Raw genomic sequence first — 27,062 nt, forward strand, 5'->3', positions numbered from 1 at the left:
ATTACATTAAACATTTGCTAATGACGGATTAATTAGGCTTAATAAATTCGTCTCGCGGTTTACAGGAGGATTCTGTAATTTGTTTTGTTATTAGACTACATTTAATACTTCAAATGTGTCCATATATCTGATGTGACACGTCAAAATTTTACACCCATGAATCTAAACAAAGCCATAGACGGGGCGAAGTAGTATGAGTACTAGATGTTCTTTGTATTTCTTTAGTTCTATGTACATCATATTGGTATGTTTTTTTTTGAAAACGATTCATGGATGGTGGATGGCTGACAGGCAGTGCCTGCTTGCTTTGGGAGGAGACAAATCCACTATATTTATGGACACACCAAGGGAACAAAATCCCTTATATTTATGGACAGAGGGAGTATGGCACTAGCGTCTAGTGAGCTCGGGGCCACTAGATTTTGCAAGTCGCAAGGTCTTACTAACTGGGAGGAAAAACTCGAGGAGGATGTCAAATCTAGACGCCATCGTCTGTCCTCCTCTTCTTGCCATCGATGTCGCCACTGTCATTTATCTCCTCTTCCTTGCTGCCCTTCTTCTTTCCCGACCACTAGACTGTCGGATCCGATGGCCATGAGCTCAAGGCTGCTAATTTTGACCATGAACTAGCGATGATGGCAAGTGGAGACGTAGAAAAGAGGCGGAGGGAGACCTTATAAAACATGAGGTAAATTAACTAAATCCATTTATTAAAAAAAACCTTGTGTTTACATGTTTTTCCTCACAGCATAAATCAAACAACATCTCATACCATTGTGATCTAAAAGATACAACCAAGAGTCTTGTCAACGTTTGATGTCGCGATTCCGGTATTTGCATAGTATGGGGATCATTGGTACTATCATATATGCGAGATTGTAGTAAAAAAGATGGGGACAAGGATTTTTATACAGGTTCGGGCCCCTGAATTGTCAGGTAATAACCTTACTCCTATTGGCCGAAGCTGGTCGTTGCTCTTATTCACCATAATCATACCAGTACAATATTTGGGGTAGCCTATCTAACTGTTGTCGACTTGGCGGTCTGAAGTGCTGATTCGTAGTCGACAACAGGGTAGCCTTCCTCCTCGAATTTGCATCCGGCGAGATCAAAGATAGCGTTATGTCTCTCCTGACGGTATCCGTAGGCACCGTAGGGGACTAGCCATGCTTATCTCTGAAGTCGATATTCGGCGTCTTGTCTTGACGAATATTGGCTTGTATATTGATCTTGTGTCTTGATCTATTGTTTCGTGTCCCCTCTCCTCCTAGGGGGCCTTGTATTTATACCCATAGATGTCCCCTTGTCCAAGTAGAACTAGGGAAACCAATATGGATACAATTCAAGTAGTCCTTGTCGTTTTCATGTAGAACTCTATTCATCATTCCTTATGCGGAACTCCTTCTATATTCAAAGTTGTTTTCGTATAAGACATGGTATGTGGCGGGTCCTGCCGAGATTTAGTCAACTACTATTAGGTATGTGGTATCCATAACCCTGACAAGTCTATTTTTTCCTCAACTCCAAAATTTAACTTTCTTATTTTCCTTTAGCACATTTTTCAAACTGTTAAATAATGCATTTTTTTAAAAAAAAAATCTATATAAAAGTAACTTAAAAAAGCAAATAAATTTATTTTCAAGTTATTGAAAGAGCATCTATGCCCCTAGTGGGTTTTGGTTTATTGATGACAAACGATTAAGGGACTAATGCACTTATGGAGTGTATAAGCAAGTGATTAGTCCGATGAAGAAACTAGGAAATGGACTTATCGATGGATGAGAATTAAAGAGAAGATATTGAAGATGCGGGCATGAAGTGACTACCTATGGCAAGACGGTGAAGCGCAAGTGACGCTCAGTTGCGATGGACCATGCGGTGGTGAAGGGCAAGCAAGGGGCTTGGCGCCGACGAACCGAAACCGGTGGTGAAGGGCAAGTGAAGACTGTGTCGTGATGAACCGTGCGAGGCCATTTGAAGCCATGGATTATCCACATTAATCATTTGAGAAATGGAAGATGAACTGTCAAAGATCAAGAAGATGAGATCTTCCTGATGATCAAATGACTTTGACGTTGGTAACCCTCCAAGTGAAGAATCAATATGGTGTGAAGGTACTCCTATTGGTATAACTTTACTTTTTAAATTTGAGTTTAGGATGCCGTACTATTAAGAGGGATACCACATGCATATAATTGGTTGAATACTAGTGCTCAAAATGCTTCATGTTTGTGTGAGTTGAAAAACCTAAGCCAAAATTTTTAATCCCGAGTGGTTTCACTTGTCACAACACTTACACCGGGTTTCTTTGCAAGTTTTTCAACATCTCTTGAAGGTTTTGGACCATGTTTTATGTTGGGTTTGATAGCCCATGAAACTAGCTTTCCATAGAGTCCAAGATCTTCGAAATCGGAGTTCGGAGTAAAAAGTTATTTCATTTTTACTTGAGCAACATCAGACTATCCGATTTGAAATCAGACTATCCGATGTATCGGACTATCCGATTTTTCACAGAACTTCACTCTCTGTCTTTGTTTAAAAAATTCTTTTGAGTGAGTTTTTCTAAGTGTCGGAGTATCCGATGTTGGATCAGATAGTCCGATGATACAGAGACTACGAAATTTCATGGAACTTGAGTCTCTGTTTGAGAACGAAGTTTTCTGCTTCAAAAATATCAGATACTCCGAGCAGGATGGTAGGATGGCTCATGCCTTAATGTGATCCGAGTGGCTTCTCCAAGCAGAGATGTTGACCTGCAGAACATCTCAGAAGGAACACACCTATATGAGTTCAACTGCTAGTCACAGTCTATGAGGTTTGGGCGATCACTAGATACTCATGAAAGGCCTGGAGTTTGACTTATATGCTCCAAACAGAGGGGATGCGAACGGCAGCCCAGTACCAGTCAAGGTTCTGAGTGAAACCTGATCACACAAAACTGACAATTCAAGGCATAGTCCATTGTTCAGTTGTGGTCTGATGTAGCTCATTTCCTAGGTGGAAGTTCAACTTAACAGTCTCCACCAAAACCCTGGTATATCAAACAGGCACAACATTGAGAACATTTCTTATGAGCCTTGAAACTTGGTGGGGATTGTTAGAATAATTGGGCTAGGCCCAACTTATCCTATTAAATCTCAAAGGCCCATAATAAGTGTTAAGGATAATAATACCACCTCAGGATTTAAGCGAGGAATATCTCAACCTAAATAGGGAGTTATTGGAGGCCCCCTGTTGACTGGTTGAGGTGGAGGTCGGAATGCCACACGCGCGCGCGCGCCAGGCCGAGGCCGTGGGCGTGGGCGTGGGCGAGGCGTGGCGTGCCTGGCTGGCGGCGGCGTGCGTGCGTCACGTCGCTATTCTTTTGCAGCCACTAACCACGTTCCCACGACTCTCTCCGCAACAGCGCGTCCACGTTCCCACGACTGCCTCTCTCTCCTGAGAGATAAGGAGGCCGCGAGTCCGATCTGTTCCGGACACTTGCTTCTTTCCCGGTGTTAGTTCCTCCTCCTCCGCGCCAGTGCTATTATCGCTTCCTCGCTTCTGATCTCTTGCGCGCACGAGAGATTGGAAGGAGCAGTGCCTCCGAAACCACATCTTCGCCTGAGATCTGCACCGGGTAGGCGGGTGATCAGGCTTTTGGGGAGTGCCTCCCGCACGACTGCTCGCCATGTCTGGAGTTGCCGCCGCCGCTGCTGGAGGAGATGGCAGAGGTGGTGCGCCGCCAGGAGCTGGAGCTGGAGGTGGTGCGCCAGGAGCTGGAGCCGGTGCCGCGAACGACAACATCAACGGAGGCAATTCTGCCTCACAATCCAGCGGAGGGCCATCCTCGGAGTATATCCTTCTCCTATTCCCTTTGTTAGCGCTATCGCTTTACTGTTATGTGCTCTATGTTCCTGTTCCTGACATTCATGATGCCTCTAGCATGTTATTGCGTTACTGTAATGTTCCTGTTCCTGACATTCATGATGCGCATGGTATGCTACTGGTTATGTTAAGAGCACCCTACACCGCTTATGCCATGATTATTGCTTTAACATTTTGGATTAAAATATGCCGATTCATGACTATATTTCCAACAATCCAAAAATCTGATAGGTCATTTTTGGTAGTTGGCTTTGCTGCTGCACTGAAACCACATGCTTTTGATGATTCTAACTATAAGAGATGGAAAGCACGTGCACTACTGTGGTTGACAGCGATGCAGTGCTTCTATGTTTCACGGGGCAAACGAAGTGAACCACCTCTTTCTCCTGAGGAAGAGGCTAAGTTCGAGGCTTCGGATTGCCTGTTCCGTGGAGCATTGATCAGTGTACTCACTGACAACATAGTGGACGTGTACATGCACATGCCTTCCGGGAAGGATATGTGGGATGCACTTGAGGCCAAGTTCAGAGTTTCTGACGCTGGCAGTGAGCTGTATGTCATGGAGCAGTTATATGACTACAAGATGGTCGATGACCGTTCTGTAGTAGAACAAGCTCATGAGATTCAAATGCTGGCTAAGGAACTTGAGAACAACAACTGTGAGTTGCCGGACAAGTTTGTGGCGGGTGGCATTATTGCCAAACTGCCACCTTCTTGGTCGGACTTTGCCACTTCTCTAAAGCACAAGAGACAAGAGTTCAGTGTTTCTGATCTCATTGGCTCTTTGGGTGTTGAGGAGAAGGCGAGGGCAAAGGACGTCCGGGGCAAAAAGGTTGAGGGAGGTTCTAGTGCCAATATGGTACAGAAGAAGAACCCTCATGCATCCCACAACAACAAGAAAGTCAAGCCTGATGTCAAACCCAAGGCTGCAACCAACATTAAGAAGAAAGGTAAGGGAAAGTCAAAGGGAGACTGCTTTGTGTGTGGCAAGTCTGGGCATTGGGCCAAGGACTGTCCTGAGCGCAAAGACAGGAAGTCTGCCAACATGGTCATTAGCGAGGGCGGAGGAACATCAGGGTACGGTAAAATATTACCTACAGTTCTCTCTGTTCTTCACTCACCTGATTGGTGGGTGGACACTGGTGCTAATATTCATGTATGTGCTGACATTTCTCTGTTTTCTTCTTATCAGGTCGGGAGAGGTTCCTCCTTGTTGATGGGAAACGGGTCGCTTGCGGCTGTTCATGGTGTTGGTACGGTCGATCTGAAGTTTACTTCGGGAAAGACCGTGCAGCTGAAGAATGTGCAGCATGTCCCTTCAATAAAGAAGAATCTTGTTAGCGGCTCTCTATTGTGTAGAGAAGGTTTTAGACTTGTGTTTGAGTCCAATAAATGTGCCGTATCTAAATATGGGACTTTTGTTGGAAAAGGTTATGACAGCAGAGGCTTGTTCCGCTTTTCTTTGAATGACATGTGTAATAATCATAATGCTGTGAACCATATTAGCGAGAATGATGAGTCTAATGTGTGGCATTCGCGACTCTGTCATGTGAATTTCGGTTGTATGACGCGCTTAGCTAACATGAGTTGAATTCCAAAATTCACTTTGGTCAAAGGTTCCAAGTGCCATACTTGCGTTCAATCGAAACAAACTCGCAAGCCTCACAAGGCATCTGAGGCGAGGAATTTGGCACCTCTAGAACTTGTTCATTCCGATTTGTGCGAAATGAACGGCGTGTTGACTAAAAGGGGAAAGAAATATTTCATGACACTGATGGATGATTGCACTAGATTTTGCTATGTGTATCTATTGAAAACAAAGGATGAGGCATTGCATTACTTTAAAATCTATAAAGCTGAGATAGAAAACCAACTTGAAAGGAAAATCAAACGGTTGAGGTCTGATAGAGGTGGGGAGTATTTTTCCAATGAGTTTGCATCTTTTTGCGAAGAGTTTAGAATTATTCATGAAAGGACGCCTCCCTATTCACCCCAATCAAATGGGATGGCCGAAAGAAAGAACCATACTCTAATTGAGATGGTGAATGCTATGTTAGACACTGCGGGGCTTTCCAAGGAATGGTGGGGTGAGGCAGTTTTGACCGCCTGTCATGTCCTGAATAAAATTCCAATGAAGCATAAGGAAGTAACACCATTCGAGGAATGGCAAAGGAAGAAATTAAATCTCTCATACCTACAAACATGGGGCTGTTTGGCCAAGGTAAATGTACCTATAGCCAAAAAGCGGAAACTTGGACCAAATACTGTTGATTGTGTGTTCCTTGGTTATGCTATTCACAGTGTGGGTTATAGATTCTTAATAGTAAACTTTGGTGTACCCGACATGCATGTTGGTACAATTCTTGAGTCCAGAGATGCTACATTCTTTGATAATGAATTTCCCATGAAACATACACCTAGCACTTCTAGTAAAGAAACTGTCATGCCCCATGAGCACTTTGCACCGATAGAACACAATGATCAAACGCCTGAGGAAAATCCTGAGGAGGACAACATTGTAGATACTCGCAAGAGTAAGAGAAAAAGGGTTGCAAAATCCTTTGGAGATGACTACATTGTATACCTCGTGGATGACACCCCAAGAACCATAGAAGAGGCATATTCATCTCCTGACGCTGACTACTGGAAGGAAGCAGTACGCAGTGAAATGGACTCGATTATGTCTAATGGTACTTGGGAAGTCGTTGAGCATCCATATGGGTGCAAGCCCCTAGGATGTAAATGGGTTTTCAAGAAAAAGCTTAGACCTGATGGTACAATTGAAAAGTACAAGGCAAGGTTTGTGGCCAAGGGTTATACCCAAAAGGAAGGCGAGGACTTCTTCGACACATACTCACCAGTTGCTCGCTTGACCACGATTCGAGTACTACTTGCTCTGGCAGCCTCTCATGGTCTTCTCGTCCATCAGATGGACGTTAAGACAACTTTCCTAAACGGAGAGCTGGAGGAGGAGATCTATATGGATCAACCAGATGGGTATATACTAAAAGGTCAGGAGGGAATGGTGTGTAAATTGTTGAAATCCTTGTATGGCCTCAAGCAAGCACCTAAGCAATGGCATGAGAAGTTTGACACCACGCTTACATCTGCAGGCTTTGTTGTGAACGAAGCTGACAAATGTGTGTACTATCGCTATGGTGGGGGAGAAGAAGTGATCTTGTGCCTATATGTCGATGACATATTGATCTTTGGGACCAGCCTTAATGTGATTGAGGAGGTCAAGGACTATCTGTCCAAGAGTTTTGAAATGAAGGATTTGGGAGAGGCTGATGTTATTCTTAACATCAAACTACAAAGAGGAGATGAGGGTGGGATTACACTTGTGCAATCCCACTATGTGGACAAGGTTTTGAGTTGGTTTGGATATAGTGACCGCAAGCCAGCTCCTACTCCTTATGATCCCAGCGTGCTATTAAGGAAAAACCGAAAAATAGCAAGGGATCAACTGAGATACTCTCAAATCATTGGTTCATTGATGTACTTGGCTAGTGCAATGAGGCCTGACATCTCATTTGCTGTAAGCAAGCTGAGCCGGTTTGTCTTAAATCCGGGAGATGATCATTGGCAGGCTCTGGAAAGAGTAATGCGCTATATAAAGGGCACTATGAGCTATGGAATTCACTATACCGGGTATCCAAAAGTACTAGAAGGGTATAGTGACTCAAACTGGATATCTGATGCTGATGAGATAAAAGCCACAAGTGGATATGTGTTCACACTTGGAGGGGGCGCTGTTTCCTGCAAGTCTTGCAAGCAGACCATCTTAACGAGGTCAGCAATGAAAGCAGAACTTACAGCACTAGATACTGCGACAGTTGAGGCCGAGTGGCTTCGTGAACTCCTGATGGATTTGCCGGTGGTTGAAAAACCAGTGCCAGCTATCCTAATGAACTGTGATAATCAAACAGTGATTATTAAAGTGAACAGTTCAAAGGACAACATGAAGTCATCTAGGCACATCAAGAGAAGACTGAAATCTGTCAGAAAGCAGAAAAACTCCGAAGTGATAGCATTGGACTATGTCCAAACGGCTAGAAATCTGACAGATCAGTTTACTAAGGGGCTACCACGTAATGTGATAGACAGTGCATCGAGGGAAATGGGCTTGATACCCACCTAAGGTTGCACAATAGTGGAAACCTGTCCATTGTGATCGGAGATCCTGTGAATTTGGATGGCGAAACAAACTATTGTGTGACTGAGAGAAGAGACCCTTGAAAAGGGCTCATTTCCATGATGTGCTTCTCTTCTTTCCTGCATGGTAGGATGGCTCATGCCTTAATGTGATCCGAGTGGCTTCTCCAAGCAGAGATGTTGACCTGCAGAACATCTCAGAAGGAACACACCTATATGAGTTCGACTGCTAGTCACAGTCTATGAGGTTTGGGCGATCTCTAGATACTCATGAAAGGCCTGGAGTTTGACTTATATGCTCCAAACAGAGGGGATGCGAACGGCAGCCCAGTACCAGTCAAGGTTCTGAGTGAAACCTGATCACACAAAACTGACAATTCAAGGCATAGTCCATTGTTCAGTTGTGGTCTGATGTAGCTCATTTCCTAGGTGGAAGTTCAACTTAACAGTCTCCACCAAAACCCTGGTATATCAAACAGGCACAACATTGAGAACATTTCTTATGAGCCTTGAAACTTGGTGGGGATTGTTAGAATAATTGGGGTAGGCCCAACTTATCCTATTAAATCTCAAAGGCCCATAATAAGTGTTAAGGATAATAATACCACCTCAGGATTTAAGCGAGGAATATCTCAACCTAAATAGGGAGTTATTGGAGGCCCCCTGTTGACTGGTTGAGGTGGGGGTCGGAATGCCACACGCGCGCGCGCGCGCCGGGCCGAGGCCGTGGGCGTGGGCGTGGGCGAGGCGTGGCTGGCTGGCGGCGGCGTGCGTGCGTCACGTCGCTATTCTTTTGCAGCCACTAACCACGTTCCCACGATTCTCTCCGCAACAGCGCGTCCACGTTCCCACGACTGCCTCTCTCTCCTGATAGATAAGGAGGCCGCGAGTCCGATCTATTCCGGATGCTTGCTTCTTTCCCGATGTTAGTTCCTCCTCCTCCGCGCCAGTGCTGTTATCGCTTCCTCGCTTCTGATCTCTTGCGCGCACGAGAGATTGGAAGGAGCAATGCCTCCGAAACCACATCTTCGCCTGAGATCTGCACCGGGTAGGCGGGTGATCAGGTTTTTGGGGAGTGCCTCCTGCACGACTGCTCGCCGTGTCTGGAGTTGCCGCCGCCGCTGCTGGAGGAGATGGCAGAGGTGGTGCGCCGCCAAGAGCTGGAGCCGAAGGTGGTGCGCCAGGAGCTGGAGCCGGTGCCGCGAACGACAACATCAACGGAGGCAATTCTGCCTCACAATCCAGCGGAGGGCCATTCTCGGGGTATATCCTTCTCCTATTCCCTTTGTTAGCGCTATCGCTTTACTGTTATGTGCTCTATGTTCCTGTTCCTGACATTCATGATGCCTCTAGCATGTTATTGCGTTACTGTAATGTTCCTGTTCCTGACATTCATGATGCGCATGGTATGCTACTGGTTATGTTAAGATCACCCTACACCGCTTATGCCATGATTATTGCTTTAACATTTTGGATTAAAATATGCCGATTCATGACTATATTTCCAACAGTGTTTATTACTCTTGGAGGTTGAGGACTCCTAGACGGCTAGGTGTCGTTCTTGGGCCACCGATCTACGTGTGGTTGGCCAAGAGAAGTTTGTGAAGGCCGGATCTCGCCTCCGCAAGGAAAGAGATACCCTTAGTGGAAGGATGAGTGCATTTGTGCAACATCACGAGGATAGGGTTGAAAAAGACCTGGCTCTTTGCGAGCCCCTCAACGGAGACTAGAATCCCCTCAAGGATTTGAACTCCGGGAAATACATCGGCGCATAAACCTCGGTGATATCCTCACTCTCTTTACCTTCTTGTTGCATTGCTTTGTGCCATGCTAATATTGTTGTTGGTTGAGCTCACCTCTTTGCTTGTGGATTGAATTTAGATCTCTTAGGGTGTTATCTTGTTTGTATTGTTGTTGTGCAGGTCAGATAGTCTGATCTCAGTTCAGACTATCCGATCACATAGAACTATCCGACCTGATATCAGACAATCCGACCCTGTTTTGTTTTAGCTTCCGCATTTATTTTAAAAATCACCTATTCACCCCCCTCTAGGCGACATCAAGGTCCTTTCAGTTATAATAGTTAACATTTAATTAATCGTGTGCTACTGAGCTTTATCGTTTCGGTTTTTAAAATTTTTCCTCCAAAAGTTTGCAAAGAACGTAGCCCAAGTAGCAACCAAACTACCCTCTTTATACCTAATAGCGTGCCAGAGTGGTTCAAACAACCAAATCAAACAACCAAATAACCCTTTAGTGGTGCCTGTGACTATGAGTCCAATTTAATGCTAGCATGGTTAGAGTTTTACCGCCATCGTGTTTGCAACTAAGGATCAACACTGTATTAATAACACCAAGATCATACATCTTAGATACTGTTATCATATCCATCTCACAATATTATTTTTATTGGTGTGCTGCTATAAAATTAAGCTATAAAATTTAAATTTTGGCAATGGTTTATAAATTAGGGCATTTGTAAATTTGCCACCGTTTTTTTTAATCTTGTAAAGTTGCTAATTGAATAACAGTTATAGTTGCATTTTTATAATTTTTTAGTGTCAGTCTTTGCAATTGCCCTTAGAGGAAGTATAATAGTGAGCTATAAATCTACTATAAGCTTAGGTAGAGGTGACAGATAATAAAAAATCAAGGATGTTGGCTTTCATGCAAGAGCTAGTTTAACACAAGCTCCTAAGTAAATATATTAAATGTATAGGTGAGAGATAGAGAGAAGAAGAAAGTTGTAGCCAACCTTATAGTTAATACATTATATATGTTGGCTTTAAGATGGAATAATAGTAGGAAGTGGACTCTACTGTATTATTCTTGCTCTTAGTAAATTCTACTCCACTGGGTCGAAGATGGGGAGCGTTTGCCTATTGGCACGACGGGGAAATGCTTTTTAACTGCGTGTGCAAGGGGACGGTTCTGTTAGCACCATAACCTCGTGGTTAAATCACGTGGTTTAAACGTTTTAGCCGTACCTTCCCGCAATAGAAATACCAACCGTCCACGGACACGTTGTTTGACAACACAGCATGCCCAAACTCCAAAACCACGCCTCCCACTGACATAGTACCGACCAGCCTACTACGTCCAATATGTCCCACCTGTCAGCGACCTGTCCCGAGAAGCGTGCGCGCCAGGGAAAAACATCATCCGACGCGATTGATCTATCTCCCCTCGTCGCGCCACGACGCGATCCACCTGCCCGATCCCGAGGCTCTCGAGCTCGACCCCGACAGGACAGGGCCCACACGCTCCCCCCTTTCCCCCGCCGTCCACGTGTTCCGCCGCCCGCACACGCGGCGTCCCGTCCAGTGCGCCCGATCGGGGTCAGCCCGCCACGCTCCCCCCCCAGAACATACGCACCCACTGTAACGTGGGCCCCGCGGTCGCCTGGTCCCACATGTCAGTAATGCGGCGCGAGCGCGTGTAGAGCACTAGAGCCCAGTCCAGCGTGCGGATTGGGTGCGTGCGTGCGTAATCCGGGGTCGATCCGGAGAGGCGAGCCGCCGACCAATCACGAGCGGAGGATCCCGCAACCGTGTACCTTCCTCTCCTCCCCCTTCTCCCTCCCGTCCCGCCTCACGCGCTGACAGGTGGGCCCCACGCCCGCGGGGGGAGGGCGGGGCCCACCCGCCAGCGTCGAGCCGTGGCATACCAGGCTCGCGCGGGCGAAATCCCGCTTCTGCCCCCCGCGCTTCCCCGTCTTCCTCCTCCTCCTCTTCCTATAAATGCACCTACCCCTCGGCGCCGGGTTGCTTCCTCTCCCTTTCTTTTCCATTTCCTCCTCTCCTCTTCCCCCCTTTGGCTTGGGGCTTGGCTTGGCGCCTCCTCCAATCGAGCAGGTTTCCCCAAATCTTAGGGTTAGGGTTTCGTCTATTCGTTGCCTTCCTCGCCGGATTAGCGCGTCCAGGGAGGGTGAGCGGGGTGTGCTTGGTCGCGTCGCGTCGTGCCGTGCCGTGCCGCGCGTGGGATGATGGGCACCGCCGTGGAGCTCGGCCGGAGGCACGGCGGCGACCACCGCTTCTACGACGCATCCAGGGTCCGGCGAGGGTACCACCACCACGGGCTCCCCAAGGCGAGGTGGGCCCCCGCCGTCCACCAGGAGAAGGCGGCCGAGGAGCCGTCCCCGTCGCCGGCGAGGGCGCCGGTCCCGCCCCCCGGCGTCGCGGGCAACCTTGAGCGGTTCGTGGCCGCCGTGACGCCGTTCGTGCCTGCTCAGTTCCCCTCCAAGGTTCGCCCTGCCCTTTGACTTCCTCGCGTGGTAGGGTTAGATCGTAGTAATTACTTGCGGCAGTGCGACCATTTCTGAATCGGCGGTGGATTTGGGATGCAGATGCAGAGAGCCGCGAGGGGGTGGCGGGGCTGCGGCGTGGATGCCGAGCGGGAGGAGGCCCCGCACTTCTTCCTCAGAGACGTGTGGGAGGCGTACAGGGAGTGGAGTGCGTACGGTGCCGGTGTGCCGCTTGTCCTCGATGGCTGCGACGGGGTCGTGCAGTATTACGTGCCGTACTTGTCCGCCATCCAGCTCTATGGAGACCCCGCAGTCCTGCGACTGTCTTCTGGCCCTAGGTAATTGTGATTTCTTCTAATCATGCTCAGGCACGCTATTGATCTGATTTGGAAGTATAATCCTGAAACCCACTTGACTTTTATTATAATTAATATATGGTGTGCATTGTTACATTTACAAAAGAGCAACGATCATTTCTAATATGTGTTTTTGTAGAACAATGTTTCATACATTTCTAGTTGCCAGTAATACCTGACTGTTTGCTGTCACACATGTCGTTAGGAAGCACTTATCGGGTTAATGATCCCATGGTAGTGAATGTTTACCTCATGAAGCTATTAGTTGTCCATTTGCATAAAATGGATGGCCCAGAGAATTTTAGCATGAAATTCCACACTTGTTTTATTCTGGCGTCTTGTGTTTACCAAAACAATCAGGAGGTTTTAATCCGGTGCAGTGTGTTCTATGACATTCCAACTTTACAATTTGTAGTGATTGTATAGACTCGAAGGTAGTGAAGTTCAATCAGATGTGACTTAATCGTGAGATGTTGTCGTTATGATTCTGGATTTGGAATGATATATAATAATATTATTTCTCATTGTCAAAACTAGCTTGTGATGTTGTGACAGATCAATGTTTGCAACTTTAACTTGTGCATGGGAACGACCTTAACCATTTCGTTAAAGTTTCATACGTCCATACATTCCATCCTTTTATGTTCGTTTCCTTTTTGTTCATTAAACCTTTAACGTGACATTAATATTGTGTTTGTAGAGAAATTTCCCCAAAACACAATTTAGCCTCTCCATTGATCTTGTCTTTGAACAGTATTTGTTATGTTCATTTAGATTAGCAGTTCACTAAAATGATTGTGTTTGAATTCCATAATGCCATGAAAAATAATGAGCTTCGGTTACTTCTTAATGTGCGTTATAGCTCTAGTTGCTCATGATTTTTTACATATTCCCACATGCATCATGCAGGCAAGCTTTTGCTTCCCTTTACTAATTTATTAACTATCATTATGTTTCTAACGAATTCTAGTATGAGGTGTTATAGAAACCACTTAGTCTGTTCAGTAAGATATAACTTTAAGATATAACTTGGTCCACTTGATTTGTGCAATATCTAATTTTGTGGTTATGTTTGGATGAAAATTTTGAAGCAGACATATAATGGATGACAGTGATGGGGAGTATCATGATTCCAGCAGTGATGCAAGTAGTGATTATGAACTTGGAAGAGTAAAACATCTAACTCAGGAAGGCTTCTCAAGTGATGATGGTGAATCAGGAGATTTGCATGGCCGCTTGCTCTTTCAATACCTTGAGTTTGATTCTCCATTTTGTCGTGAACCATTGACTGATAAGGCAAGAGTTAACTAAGACGGTTCTATAATATTCTATTGCATATAAATATTCTGACCTTATTTGTTCTTTCAGATTTCCAGTCTTTCAGCAAGATTTCCAGGACTGAGGACCCTTAGAAGCTGTGATTTATCACCGCGAAGTTGGATATCTGTTGCTTGGTGAGTTCTTTTTCCATTGGCATGGTAGCAGACTAGCAGTTATAGAGTATGGTAGTAACTAGTTACTGAGTTGCCTACAACATCATGCAGGTATCCAATTTACCGTATCCCTACTGGCCCAACATTAAAAGATTTGGATGCATGCTTTCTCACCTTCCATCGGCTATCAACTGGGCCAGAAGAAGGTATGATCGTTCTGATTTCCAAAACAAACAGATATGCTTCCACCTGTCTGCTGTTCTTTCATTCGGTTATCTTCTGTAGTCTGATTTAGCACACGTCTAGGGGGCACAAATGTTTTTGAAATACAATAAAGTTGTACAACAACTTAAGTATGTGTTATGTCTTCTGTGTACCTGCTCTGTGTTGGCTCGAGAATATGAGCTCAAAAGGCCTTTCCGATAGTATTTTTTATTTGTTTAGTTTGAAATGATCAAATGCATGCAATTGACAATCTCTTTTTCCTGGTGCTGATGTTTAGAAGGATTTAACAACTGCCAGTTGCATCCAAAATCTATTTAGAAAAGATTGGCATAGTTAGGGAGCACATGTTCTATAATTCTGAGATATCATTTCAGTGATAGTTCTGTTTTTACTGCTTGGCGCATTACTCCTGCATGCGGATTCTGCCACATTTAAAGATAAAAAATACTTTCATAAAACTGAAGAAATTAATGAATGACAGTTGGTCGTTGGCACTTATTTTATTTTGTTAGTTTGATTCTTTTTTATCTAATTCTGTGGCTGCACGCTGCTTGTTTAAACACTATGGAATCACTTATTGCTTGCTTGTGTTGTGATCTCAAGTTTTTATGCTCTCTTGGCCAGATAACGGTGGTGCTGTAAAATACTGGGGTCCTGGTAGCAAACCGACTATACCACTATCTGTTTTTGGTATGGCTTCTTACAAGTTCAGCAATTCAATATGGTCTTCGACTGATGGAGATCGGCAGCTGGCAAGCTTCTTGCAGCAAGCTGCTTCTGACTGGCTGCGGGATAGTCGTACCAGCCATCCAGACTACCAGTTTTTTGCTTCCCGTGGTGCATACAACAGGTAGTGGCACGGAGTCTACGCCTTGGCAGAATTTGCAGCAGAATGTCTGGAAGGTTTCAGCTGTAAATACACCGAAGGGGGAGGTGAATGGCTGATAGCTTTCACACATGCATGCGGAGAGACGGTGTGAGCTCCCATAGTAGGATGCAAGCAGTGTTCTGCTTTGTAAATGGCGGTAATAGGGGAGGGTTTGATCGGCTGTGTTTTTATGCTTAATAGTCGGTGATCCTCCTGAGGGAAGTTGAGATGAAAAGTGAAAAAAAAAGCAAAAAAGGACTGAAGAAAAAGGCAGTAAAAAGATTAGCTGTGCTTGTTTGTTGAGCTATGCATGCATGTCGGGTTGTTGGACTTGTTGAGGCTACTTATGTAATCCTACGAATACGGGGGATGAGTTTTGATGATATTCCCCTTAATGTCTGTAAACACTTGTGAAGAGCCTGTCTGACACTACAGACTGTTGTGTTTGAAGGGAACTTGTAGTTAGCAAATTAGAGTCATCCGCATCGTTTGTTCTATAGAATATAATGTTGATACTAATCATGTCTAGACTTGCAATGCACAAATTAAGAGCTGCTGATGCGTGTAAACAGTCTGATGTTCATTAGTCAAATTACCTTAAAAATGCCGGTGTCCAAACTTCTCTTACAAGTGCATCAGCTCTGTTAGTAAATACTCCCGTTCTTTAATATAAGGATTTTAATATTTTGTTCTTTAATATAAGGATTTTGATACTTTGTTTGCACTGTTTGATCATTTGTCAAATTAAAAAAAAAGAAATCATTATTTATTTTATTTATGATTTACTTATTATCTAAAGTACTTTAAGCATAATTTTTTGTTTTTTATATTTGCATAAATTTTTTTAATAAGACGAGTAGTCAAGTAAAATATCAAATTCTTCCCCTTATTCTTTAAAAAAACTAATAGAAAGCTTAGGAAAGTTTAAGCAAAGAAGTAGACAGTTTTCTTTTAAGTAAATTGCATTGGTCATACATAAACTTGGTATATACGTGTAATTTAATATACAAATTTATAAAATAGTCGTTTCAGTACACTTACTTGTTTAGTTCTTGCGAATGAGAATCAAAATAACCTGGCAATATTAATTTATGTTAATTTTATGAAGCTGATGTTGATTAGGAATGTGACGTGCATACGTGTATAAAACATGTAATATTTATAAATCTGGTCTCTAGTGAATTTCATATATTTTTAACCCTTATATCATTGCTCGGTTTTTTTTAACCTTTTTTAACTATCACTATATCCTATTCTATTTTTTTTTATGAAAATGTGTATATCTAATATCAACCTTATCAAATTTATGTTTACATAGTATCCTAGTCAACCCCTAAGTCAATAAGATTAGCCATGTAGTGTCCTTTTCGCTTTTCTTCACACGCACCGGATAAGTTCATACATCAAAACGAGCATTTTACAAGTTCGTGCACTAGATTACACCCACTTAATAAGTTCATGTACCGATGATGCAATTTACTTTTTTTAATAAGGGGCGTTTTTAATAAGCAAGTTTTTAATAAGAAAGGAAGTATTTTAAAAGATGTATATTCATGACAACAATGTATAAATGAAACGAAGGTAGAGTTATGTAGCACATGGAGTACTTTGATGCTTGGTTGGATGGAGCCTTTAAAGTTTGAAGTGTTTGCTAGGTGGATATAGGGTTGCAAGCGGGCCGACCCGTGAGTTCACTTATAGATCAAACTAGTTGATACCCCGCGCGTTACTGCGGGCATAGAAGTATAATTATCAATGTGCAACATTAGTGCAAACAATCTAATTAAGTTTGCTTATAATTTGCTGAGAATCTCTTAATGATAGTTCTGTTCCCAGCAATGTATGATAGTATATGAAATCTTCATCTGCTGGCCAAAACTTCAAAATAGAGAAACAATAGTATACAGTAAAGATCTGATTGGTTGTGAACGTTTAGAATGAAAGAAACAAAAGACTGAAAAATTATATATTTATTAGGCATCATTACTATAATTCATAAAATTGTATGCTTCCAGATCATGGATTGCTGCATACCTTAGCAAAAATAAACCTTCACCTAATGTGGATGGTTCAAAATCTAAAAGATGACCCAATTATATATATGAGCATTGAGGGAAGCATCAAGCATACATAGGAGTTGGGCACTTGACATCCGGATCACTCATAGTATTTGTTAAGAGATTACCAACAAAATAATTCCATTTAATCAATTGAAAAGCGAATGGGATCATGGCACCTGAAAGCTTAACTTTCTATATGCCCTCAGTCTGTCTGAAATATCATAGCTCAAATTGTATACCACCTTACCAACTGCATATATGACATGAAACAAAAGCAGTTACAAATTAGATGGAATAGCATAAAACAAATATGTGCAGATTGATCTGGCTCTAGCTTTAGAAATACAATTACATATTACATATATTTGAGCTATCCAATTTTAAGAGTTTTTCAGCTCATCTGCAACAGAAAAAGATCTAAAGTATAAAACCCGTCACAGATTTTTTTTTCTTTTTAATGAACTGGCACCGGTGTGTCAATTTCATTGAATATAGTGGAAAAAAAGAAGGCAAAAATTACACGAAACCCATCATCCGGAAAATAAGTTGCAACTTGTTGATATGAGTATTCTATTAATCCTATTAAGCCCTAGGCCGGGATGTTACACCCTCACCCTCTTAAGAGAGATCGACGCCCCCGTCGATCAACCCCAGGCCAGGAACGTCCCCTCTTGGCCATGTCCGTGTGTCCAGTGCCAGCGCATGTGCCATGCTGTGACCACTCCAGGTCCACAACAGCCATGCGCACCATGCCTGCGCAACTGCGACATACGCGCCCGGCTCTGATACCATTTTGTAACGTCCCGCCTCTCCCAGGCTTTTATAGGTCATAGACTGCCCTCACAGGGCAACACAAGTCTTTTCGGCGCACTTTGTGCTTACTCATGTGCACTCGGGAAGAATTTCCCGATCGGTCACCCATCCCTAAATTGCTCTAGGCCAAGCACGCTTAACCTCGGAGTTCTTTAGAGATCAGCTTCCGGAAAAGAAGTTGCAACCTGTTGATATGAGTATTCTATTAATCCTATTAAGCCCTAGGCCGGGATGTTACATTAATCAAAAATAGAAATATTTAATATGGGATATTTTCAAAAAGCTTATATGAAATGGAGAAAAACAGCCAGACCTAAAATCTTAGCCAAAGAACAATATATTTTGGATCCACAGATGGCCTTCACCTGAAATCCTGTTAATTAGAACTCTGGAGTAAATGATGCATGCAGAGAATTAGAGACTGAAGGTTGCAAAGTCAAGGTCTTAGTGTAGCATCTATTAACTTGTCACGAATGCTTAGAATTTTAGGAGCGGATGATTCGATGGCTGCTTACCACCTCAATTTACTGGCAGTGCAGCTTTAAAGCCCATGAAAGTGGACTGGGATAGGAGATAATTAACAGAAACATGAGACATATCAGAGATGATGTAAAAATCTCTATGTAGAGGAACACAACAACTGCTTTGTTTGGTGCCTACACATTGCAATGTATATCAACATCAACCAATCAGATATGGGAACAAAGTATCATCGAAGAAGGTCAGCTACATGGGTATCATCAAAGAACTTAATAACTTCCTGGACCTGGTTGGCGCTATATATCGTTGACGCGGGCGATAAGATGAGGGTGAGAGAGACATCGAGCAGTGCCGCCTCCCAATCTCCCATCCATGCGCTAAACTGATGAGGCTAGCTAGGACAGCTAGCTGCTGATAGAAACGTATGTTGCCAGCAGCTAGATCAACGATGATATCGCAGAGATTAGTGGTGGAATAAAAACATGCATTAGGTGAAAGGAGCATAAAAAGGAATTAAACATGGTATTAAAATTTAAACATAGCCCCTCGGCTTCCCTTTGATGGCGACGGTTTCATTGACGGACAATACGATTATTATTGAATCGGTTTCATACAAAAAAAATCATAGAAGAAGAGATCATGCCTGGTCGATGGGGGGAGACGGTGGATGCTATTCATGGTGAGCTGAAGAGTGAAGAGGATGCACGACGCTCCACCTCGCCGCGCGCTGTCCTTACCACCACCTGCGTGTGACCGCGCCGCACTACGCCGCCGCCGCCGCCGCTCCGACTCAGGAAGTCAGGAGGATGAGACCCACCGAACCCTAAATCCTTCATTGGGCTGCGATAGACTAACATGGGTCTCCTGGGCTGCGGTAGATTGACATGGGCCTCCTGTGGTGGAAGAAATATATAGGCCTCACGTGTTGTGTTCAATCCGACGGTTCAGATGAGATCTAATATACCGATCCAACGGTTGTGAATTAATGATGACGTGGAACATTGAGGTGTGAGTTTTAGGAGATTAATTGCACTTAGTGGAGGATAACTTTATAGGAAGAAGGGATAAATGATAATTTATGGGTTTTCACGTCGTGCTTCGGTTTACCGCATCTAGATATACAAGTGGGTCGATCCATAAACCCATTTAGAGCAAGTTTAATAGGATAGCCAACTACGAGCTCCAATTCATCTATAGCCAATTTAATAGTCGATTCGTATAATAGTTGTTTACTATACTATTAATACCTGGTCCTATCTGTCATACACACGTTACGTCTTGGAGTCCGTGCTACAGCTGGCTACAGATCTGTAACCCGCTGCTCTTCTCTCTCCTATTTTATCTATTTAAAATATGTTTATAGCTGGCTTAGGGCATCACCAATGTATATGGCAAAGTGATCCATATAGATAGGACCCATATAAATAGTTTTTACCTATGGCAATCTCCACAATGTATATGGATATAATGTATCACTAGGAGAAGAGAGATGAGTAGAGATAGATAATATAATTTATTCCATATGGGTAGTCCATATGCATATGGATACCTTTTGTTATTTTTTCTATATATGGACTAGTTGCACAATGGTTATAGGTGGCTGAATGGAGGACCTCATCGGTTTGCTGTTGCTGAGGCTGATCTTCAGCACAAGCCCATCAGTTAGCTTATTGGGGCTGAATAAACACCAGCTATTAGTAGTGGATCCGATCTTACTGGACACCTTTTTACGGCTGATTATGCTGAACTGAAAAAGCCAACTTTGGCTGATCAACCAAAGCTGTAGGGTTACCGATGAGGACCGGAATATTCTATTGCTTATGGACTACTTTTACACTACATTGTGGATGCCCTTATAGCCTGCTATTGTACCTGCTATTCTCTCTCCTATTTTATCTCTTTAAAATATGTTTATAGCTGGTTTATAGCCTGCTATTGTACCTGCTCTTATAGATCAAATTAATAGGTAACCCGCTGGTCAAATCCGCGGGTTACGTACTAATTTTGGTTATAAGTGGGTTCGCGGACAAGCCCACTTACACCTCTAGGTGGATAGCTGTGGTACCTTAATACATGGGTGGTGTATAGGATGCGGGATTTTTTTTCTTCTAAGCTTTCCTTCATAGCAAGGTTTAAATTAAGGGCCCCTTTGAATCGCAGGATTGAGAAAACGTAGGAATAGGAAAAACGTAGGATTTTGATAGGAATGTAAGTGTAAAACAGAGGATTGCAAAACACAGGAAAAACATAGGAATGGCCGTTTGATTGAACCACAGGAAAAACACAGGAATTGGATGAGAGAGATAGACTCGAAGGAAAGTTAGCAAGAGGTTGAAGCTCTTGCTAAATTTCCTCCAAAATCTCTATAGGATTGTCCATTCCATAGGAATTTCAAAGGATTGGATAGGATTCAATCATTTGTTTCAAAGGGCTTCATAGGAAATTTTCCTATAGGATTGAAATCCTCTAAAATTCCTATGTTTTTCCTCCAAATCAAAGGGGCCCTAAAATCTGGAATGACCCGACATTTGAAATCCTCTAAAATTCCTATGTTTTTCCTCCAAATCAAAGGGGCCCTAAAATCTGGAATGACCCGACGTTTTCCTTACTCAAAACTGGCAGCGCTAAAACCAGCCTCGAGTCGACGGCTGAAGATTGGTTAGAAAGTGGGGTCCATCTGCAGAGTATATTTTCTTTTGAGATATCTGCAGAGTATCTGTGGATGTATACAAACAGGCTCTTTATGCCGACTGAGGCGCTGTTTGGAACTAAGGAATAGAATAGGAAATGAATGGATGTGCAATTGCGAAACAGAGGAACCATGAAAATTATAGGTTTGTGGTGTTTGGAACACAGTAACAGCAAACAATAAGGGCCCCTTTGAATCGCAGGGTTGAAAACAATAGAGGAATGTGAAAAACACACGATTCTGACATAAATTAAAGTGTTAAACAAAGGATTGCAAAACACATAAAAACATATGAATGATCGTTTGATTGGACAGCAGGAAAAACACAGGAATTGGATGAGAGAGATAGGCTCAAAGAAAATTTTCCAAGAGGTTGAACCTCTTGCTAAGTTTCTTTCAAAATCCACATGCAATGTGTCATTCCATAAGAATTTCATAGGATTCGGAAAGTTTCGATCATTTGAATCAAAGGGCCAAATAGAAAAAATCCCTATAGGATTTGAATCCTATAAAATTCCTACATAAATCATTTGATTCAAAGGGCCCTAAAACTTTTCTCTTCCTCAATGCTCTCTTGGCCAATAGATTGCATTCAAAGGAAAACTTCCTTTAGCTTGGAGCAGATGTTTTATTTTCTCCAAAAAAAATAGTACTCCATTTCAAAGGATAGGGGAAAATGTCATAGGAATTGGTTTGCTCCAATCCTCCATTCCAAACGGCATGTGAAGTGCTCAAAACAAAGGATTCACAATTCCTGTACTTTTCCTTGGTTTTCCTCCAATCCAAACAGGCCCTGAAAGGGAAACCATAGCCCTGTGGACTTTGTGGAGTGTTATGAACTGTGATGATTCTCTACTAGTCTGACTGGACACGCATAAAGCAGGAAAAGGATAATGTGGTACCAATTTTGGACGTTGAAGAAAATCCATCATAACCGATAAACAATTCACACGCATGCCATCAGAGTATGTAGATCTCAATTTTCAAAACGAACACTCAACATCAACAACTTTGTGCAGTTCAACAGATGTAATGCAGCATTGTTCAATGTACAACAGGAACAAGGGAATGTTTGTGATAGAAAAGTCTTAGCATATTCCTCAAGGAACACTAGACCTCTTAATGTAGTAATAAATCAAATAGCACACTGATACCAGTAAGCGTACCAAAGTTACCCAGAAGATATGACATTAACCGTATTTAGGATCGGTATAACCTGCAAGGGAAAACCACAGTATAACATTGGAAATAAGAGGACTGTAAAGAATGGTAGGCAAGGGCATGTGTGTCTAAATATAAGAAGGGCCTAAAAAATCAGATGGAAAAGCAAAACAGAATTGGATGTTCAGTTTGTTCTGACAACACATAACCAACGTAAATGATGATGAAAAATTTTCCATCTTCAAAAAAACTACATATCAGATCATTCTAGCAGCCCTTAATTAATCATTGCCTGACCCTATTACATGTAAAACTACAAAATGATATGCCTCAAATCTAAAGCTTCTTATGTGTATTAACAAAAAACATTGCCAGGAAACTTTTCAAATCCAGTAGTTATTGTTAACTATATGAATTGTTAACCAGAAAATCTATAATGGAACTTATAATACAGGTGAGTAAGCTATGGACAAAACTGAACATTATTGCGCGCCCACAAAAATGGTACATGTGGCATAACAAAGACATATATAGGGAATTACCTCTAAAAGTATCATATCAATGTTTTGACATATTGATCAAGGTGCTTATTGAAAAGCTCGCACCTGCTTAAGAAAGGTTTGAAAAGTTAGTCAGTTAAGGTAAACAAAGAAAAAATTGATTGAAAGCCACTATAAGAAAAGTTTGTCAACCTGACATAGTTTTTTATGTATATTATTACCATACTATTAAAGTTTTATTTAGTCACAAGAAAACTAAAAGGATACTTAAAAGTTATGGAAGAAATTGAGTGTTTGGATTGTAGCCGATATCTTGGGATAGCAAAATTTTGGAAAGGTTGGCTCAAGCATAAACGAAACAAAAGTTTACAAGCTACCAATACCAAATTAGGATTATTTAACGAAAATGTTCACTATTGTGCAAATAAATCAATAGAATGGTATCCTGATAGGAATGACTGCCACAAGTAATCTACTCCCTCCGTTTCACAATGTAAGTCATTCTAACATTTTCCACATTTATATTGATTTTAATGAATCTAGACATATATATCTATTTAGATTCATTAACTTTAATATGAATGTGGAAAATGCTAGAATGACTTATATTGTAAAACGGAGGAAGTACCTCATATCTACATCTGCATGAAATTCCTAATATAATGGGTAGAAGGACAAAGTAATGCCTACCTTGCATGAATTTTCTCTTGAAAGAAAGAATCTACATTAATGCATTTTGTTTTCTGATGAGATAATCCTGATAGCTATATCTAATGCTGTTATGAACCGAAGGGTGAAGCAAATTTTCATTCGCAGGGAAAGCTTACTTGATTGGTGTGCCAGGAGCGTACAAAGGATTTTTTACAACATATTCCACATATAGGTTGTAGATATGCTTCAGCGTGTCACGTTGATCACCAGTCCTTGGATGTGTAATTAGAATAAGCTACACATAATGGTAGTGTCAGTGAATGATATGTTTTGGAACAAATGGTATTAAACAACATTCTGTTCCAGCAAAGATAAAATCATGCCATATTAAGAATGGAAAACTGGAAGGCAGGAGATGAAACAAATTGACTAACCTTGATACCAGAAGGGCTCTCTAGGAAGTTCAATTTGTATGTGTTTGTCTTGAAGCTGTAAAATGAGCAACCCTGGCCCGGCAGTAGTGGCACCCCAAGATTCCCCTTTTCTGCTCTGCATAGTGATGTGCAGAGTGATCATGAGAACACTGATAACATTTTAAGCTCAATTTAGATTCACCTAATTCATCAAAATGGTAACAATCTCGTGGGCATGAAAAGGAGAGCAGTTAGAAAATCTAGGAAAGGGCGACGAAAGTGTAGAACAGTGTGCTGGGAATGAAGATAAAACACACCAAAAGTTGTAATGACGATATAAGAATTTTCTATTGTTCAATTTTAAAAACTTACACATTTCCTCCTCTGCTTTTAGTGATTAACATGTTGAGTACCTGGGGTGTTAGTATTGAGATTCTATATTTATATGAAGAGGTGACAGATCAGAGGTCAGACCCTTCTTTATTTTTCCATCTTAAACTCCTGCTTTGGAGAAGAGGTAGAGTTCAACTCCTGGTATTGTGGCGATTATTGATCCAAATACCAGTTGTAAAATTGAAGTGATGAACTATTCCCAATCTTAAATCGATTTCGGCGGACCATCCTTGCGCAAGGGATCCCTTGCTTAATTTTCTACTGCAAAGCCTGAAATCTCTGCCAAATTGGCCGCGGATAACTGTGAATTACTCCCACTGACCCAATTTAGTGAGTGAAACAACAATTTATAGTTCATTCATTTGACTCATTTTTCAAGCAACAAGAAACAGGTGGTTTGCACTGAAGGGCACACTTGTAGGTAGTAACAATAAGTAAAGTAATCCATTCCAAACCACTAGCGGTTCGATCCAAGAACTCTGTTGAGGTGGGGGGAGAGAGAGAGGCGTAGTACGTGGTGGGATCGATCTTGGCGGTGAAGGAGCGGAGGGAGAAGAGGAGGCCGAACATGAGCTTCTGGTCCTGGGTGGGGTCGAGCGTGCGGAGCGGCCGGTGCCACTCGCGGTACAGCAGGCAGACGCCGCCGCGGTTGAAGACGTAGAGCACCTGCGCGTTGGCGCCCGTCCCGGTGCCCGGCGGCGCCGCCGGGGCCGGGGTCGCGTCCGGCACCACCGACGTCAGCGACGACCCGCCGCCGAAGGAGAACATCGCGCGCGCGTGGATGGCGCCCGAGGAGGAGGTCGAGCCCGCCGGCTGTGGATCTCCGCCCGCACAAGAGGAGATCTCTCACGGGAGGTGAGGACGACGGCGAAGAGGAGTTTGTCATCGTAGATAGAAGGCGGCCCATGTACACAGACAGCAGAAGCCAATGATGGGTTTTGGGCATTAAGCCCCATGGGCCGGTAAAGCAAACCGATTTCTCAAGTTTTTATTTGTTTCTCTGCTGGAGTATTATAGATGTGGAATTCTTAAATTTATTTATTTATACTAGATAAAATGTCCGTGCGTTGCAACGGATGAATGCTATTTTAATCTTATTATTGTTATACGGTTTAGCTAGGATGAAATTCACTGTAGGAATTCGCTTGGATATTTTTTTTAGAAAATCATGAGCTGCAATTAGGAGTCCGACTTTCATCTCAAATTAGCATGCAAGTTTTTTAAAAGGAATTTATTTTACGACTTCTTTTATATTTCCAAAAGCAAACAAACTTAAAATCCGATTCATACACGAACTTGTAATTCCAAAAGCGAACAAACTTTAAAACTGACTCAAATACGGATGGCGTACCAAAATACTGGCAAAAACATATTCAATTTTTATAATAGTTGAGAATTTATCAGTTTTGAAAATTTTATTTTTCTTAAAATTACAGAAATATACCCAAGGGACTTAAATGTCAATTTTGCCATATAGCTTGTTAACGTTGTGATTTTACAATTTAAAAATATATCATATCAAGTCCAATGAAATCAAACTTTACATTAAAATTATAGAGCTTGAGGAGATTTACAACTTCAAAGTTAATAACCTTTTAGTTTAAGATCGTTTAGGACTCCAAATATTTGTTACAAAAATCTAAAACTTGTTTCTAACAAAATCTCATATCTACGTTTCAAACGACAGTGTATGTAGACAAACTTTCATATAAGCTTTGTAGTTTATCACCTTTTTATTTAAATTTAATTAGAGTGGCAAACAAGCGTTAATAGTCTTTAATACAAATAAAAGAATACAGTTAGGCCCCTTCTCGTCCTCAAGAAGGGTGATTTTCAAAAAACACCCTCATGGAGCGTCTAGATCTGTAGATTTTTTAAACTAAAAATTATTTTCATAAATATTTTAATAAAAAAATTTCTTCTAAATATTCCTCCTCCCCAACAATCACATTTTCCCCACATAAAATACAACATTAACATATTCAGTGAAAACCATCAAATAAATAAAAACCCGTAAAAATCAAACCTAAAAATTTTGTAAATTCATGACAAAGAATTAGAGACTAAATTTTGTTTGGGGAGTACTGAAAACAATGACAAATTTCTTGAGTTATTTTTTTCCTCCTCTCTCGACTGTAGCGTATTAGCTAGTTTAGCTAATGTGGGTGCAACTGGCATCCGAATGCGGGGCGCTGATTAGTGACCAGTCGCGCCCCACGCGCGGTGCGTGGTCACTTTTTCCTCTCTTAGTCTCTCTTCTCTACAGCACATGTATATACGTATGTATATACTATATATATATACACACATATAAATTTTGTATATACATATACAAAATTTATATGGTATATATGTAGTATATATACATATAATTTTTTATATGTACACACTTTTAATGTAAAAAATATATACACATGTATATAAAGTTTATAAAGTTTATGTGTGTACGTATAAAAAACCTAAAAAAAAAATATGTGTATATAAACTTTATATATGTGTATACAAACTTTGTATACATGTATACAAAAATTGGTATATGTACATATAAAACCTCACAAAATGCACGCATATACAAACTTTGTATATGTGTATAAAAAAATTGTAATATATATGTATAAAACCCAAAAAAAATACACGTATATAAAGTTTGCATATGAGTATACAAACTTTGTATACGTGTATATAAAATTTGCATTTGTGCGTATACAAAGCTAGCATACGTACGTATTAAAACCCGAAAAAATACGGAAAGAAA

At 41.9% G+C, this 27,062-nt stretch overlaps 2 protein-coding genes and 1 long non-coding RNA gene across 5 annotated transcripts; 1 reads left to right on the plus strand and 2 right to left on the minus strand.

The window, feature by feature from the left end:
- Positions 1 to 11,788: 11,788 nt before the first annotated feature.
- LOC4323985 (uncharacterized) lies at positions 11,789 to 15,751 on the plus strand. The gene is made up of 6 exons (XM_015766559.3): positions 11,789 to 12,265; positions 12,368 to 12,603; positions 13,716 to 13,917; positions 13,990 to 14,075; positions 14,166 to 14,260; positions 14,904 to 15,751. The coding sequence occupies exons 1-6, from the start codon at positions 12,005 to 12,007 to the stop codon at positions 15,131 to 15,133; spliced, it is 1,110 nt and encodes a 369-aa protein (XP_015622045.1). The 5' UTR covers positions 11,789 to 12,004; the 3' UTR covers positions 15,134 to 15,751.
- A 1,758-nt stretch (positions 15,752 to 17,509) lies between these two features.
- LOC9271846 (uncharacterized) lies at positions 17,510 to 19,292 on the minus strand. 2 transcript variants are annotated; one of them, XR_010742269.1, is made up of 5 exons: positions 19,144 to 19,292; positions 18,787 to 18,937; positions 18,536 to 18,676; positions 18,334 to 18,385; positions 17,510 to 18,205 (listed from the first exon to the last, which is right to left on the minus strand). It is a non-coding gene; the product is annotated as an uncharacterized lncRNA (long non-coding RNA). The 2 variants fall into 2 exon arrangements; XR_010742270.1 differs by having other exon boundaries at positions 18,334 to 18,393.
- A 2,877-nt stretch (positions 19,293 to 22,169) lies between these two features.
- Positions 22,170 to 25,170, minus strand: LOC4323988 (trafficking protein particle complex subunit 1). Of its 2 annotated transcripts, none has more exons than XM_015769387.3 (5): positions 24,822 to 25,157; positions 23,936 to 24,050; positions 23,678 to 23,796; positions 22,893 to 22,958; positions 22,170 to 22,405 (listed from the first exon to the last, which is right to left on the minus strand). In XM_015769387.3, the coding sequence occupies exons 1-4, from the start codon at positions 25,073 to 25,075 to the stop codon at positions 22,904 to 22,906; spliced, it is 543 nt and encodes a 180-aa protein (XP_015624873.1). In that variant the 5' UTR covers positions 25,076 to 25,157; the 3' UTR covers positions 22,170 to 22,405; positions 22,893 to 22,903. The 2 variants fall into 2 exon arrangements, with proteins under 2 accessions (XP_015624873.1, NP_001414971.1); NM_001428042.1 differs by having other exon boundaries at positions 22,205 to 22,405; positions 22,893 to 22,955; positions 24,822 to 25,170.
- Between the last annotated feature and the right edge of the window lie 1,892 nt (positions 25,171 to 27,062).

This window comes from Oryza sativa, chromosome 1 (assembly GCF_034140825.1).
Source record: "Oryza sativa Japonica Group chromosome 1, ASM3414082v1".
NCBI classification, from domain to species: domain Eukaryota; kingdom Viridiplantae; phylum Streptophyta; class Magnoliopsida; order Poales; family Poaceae; genus Oryza; species Oryza sativa.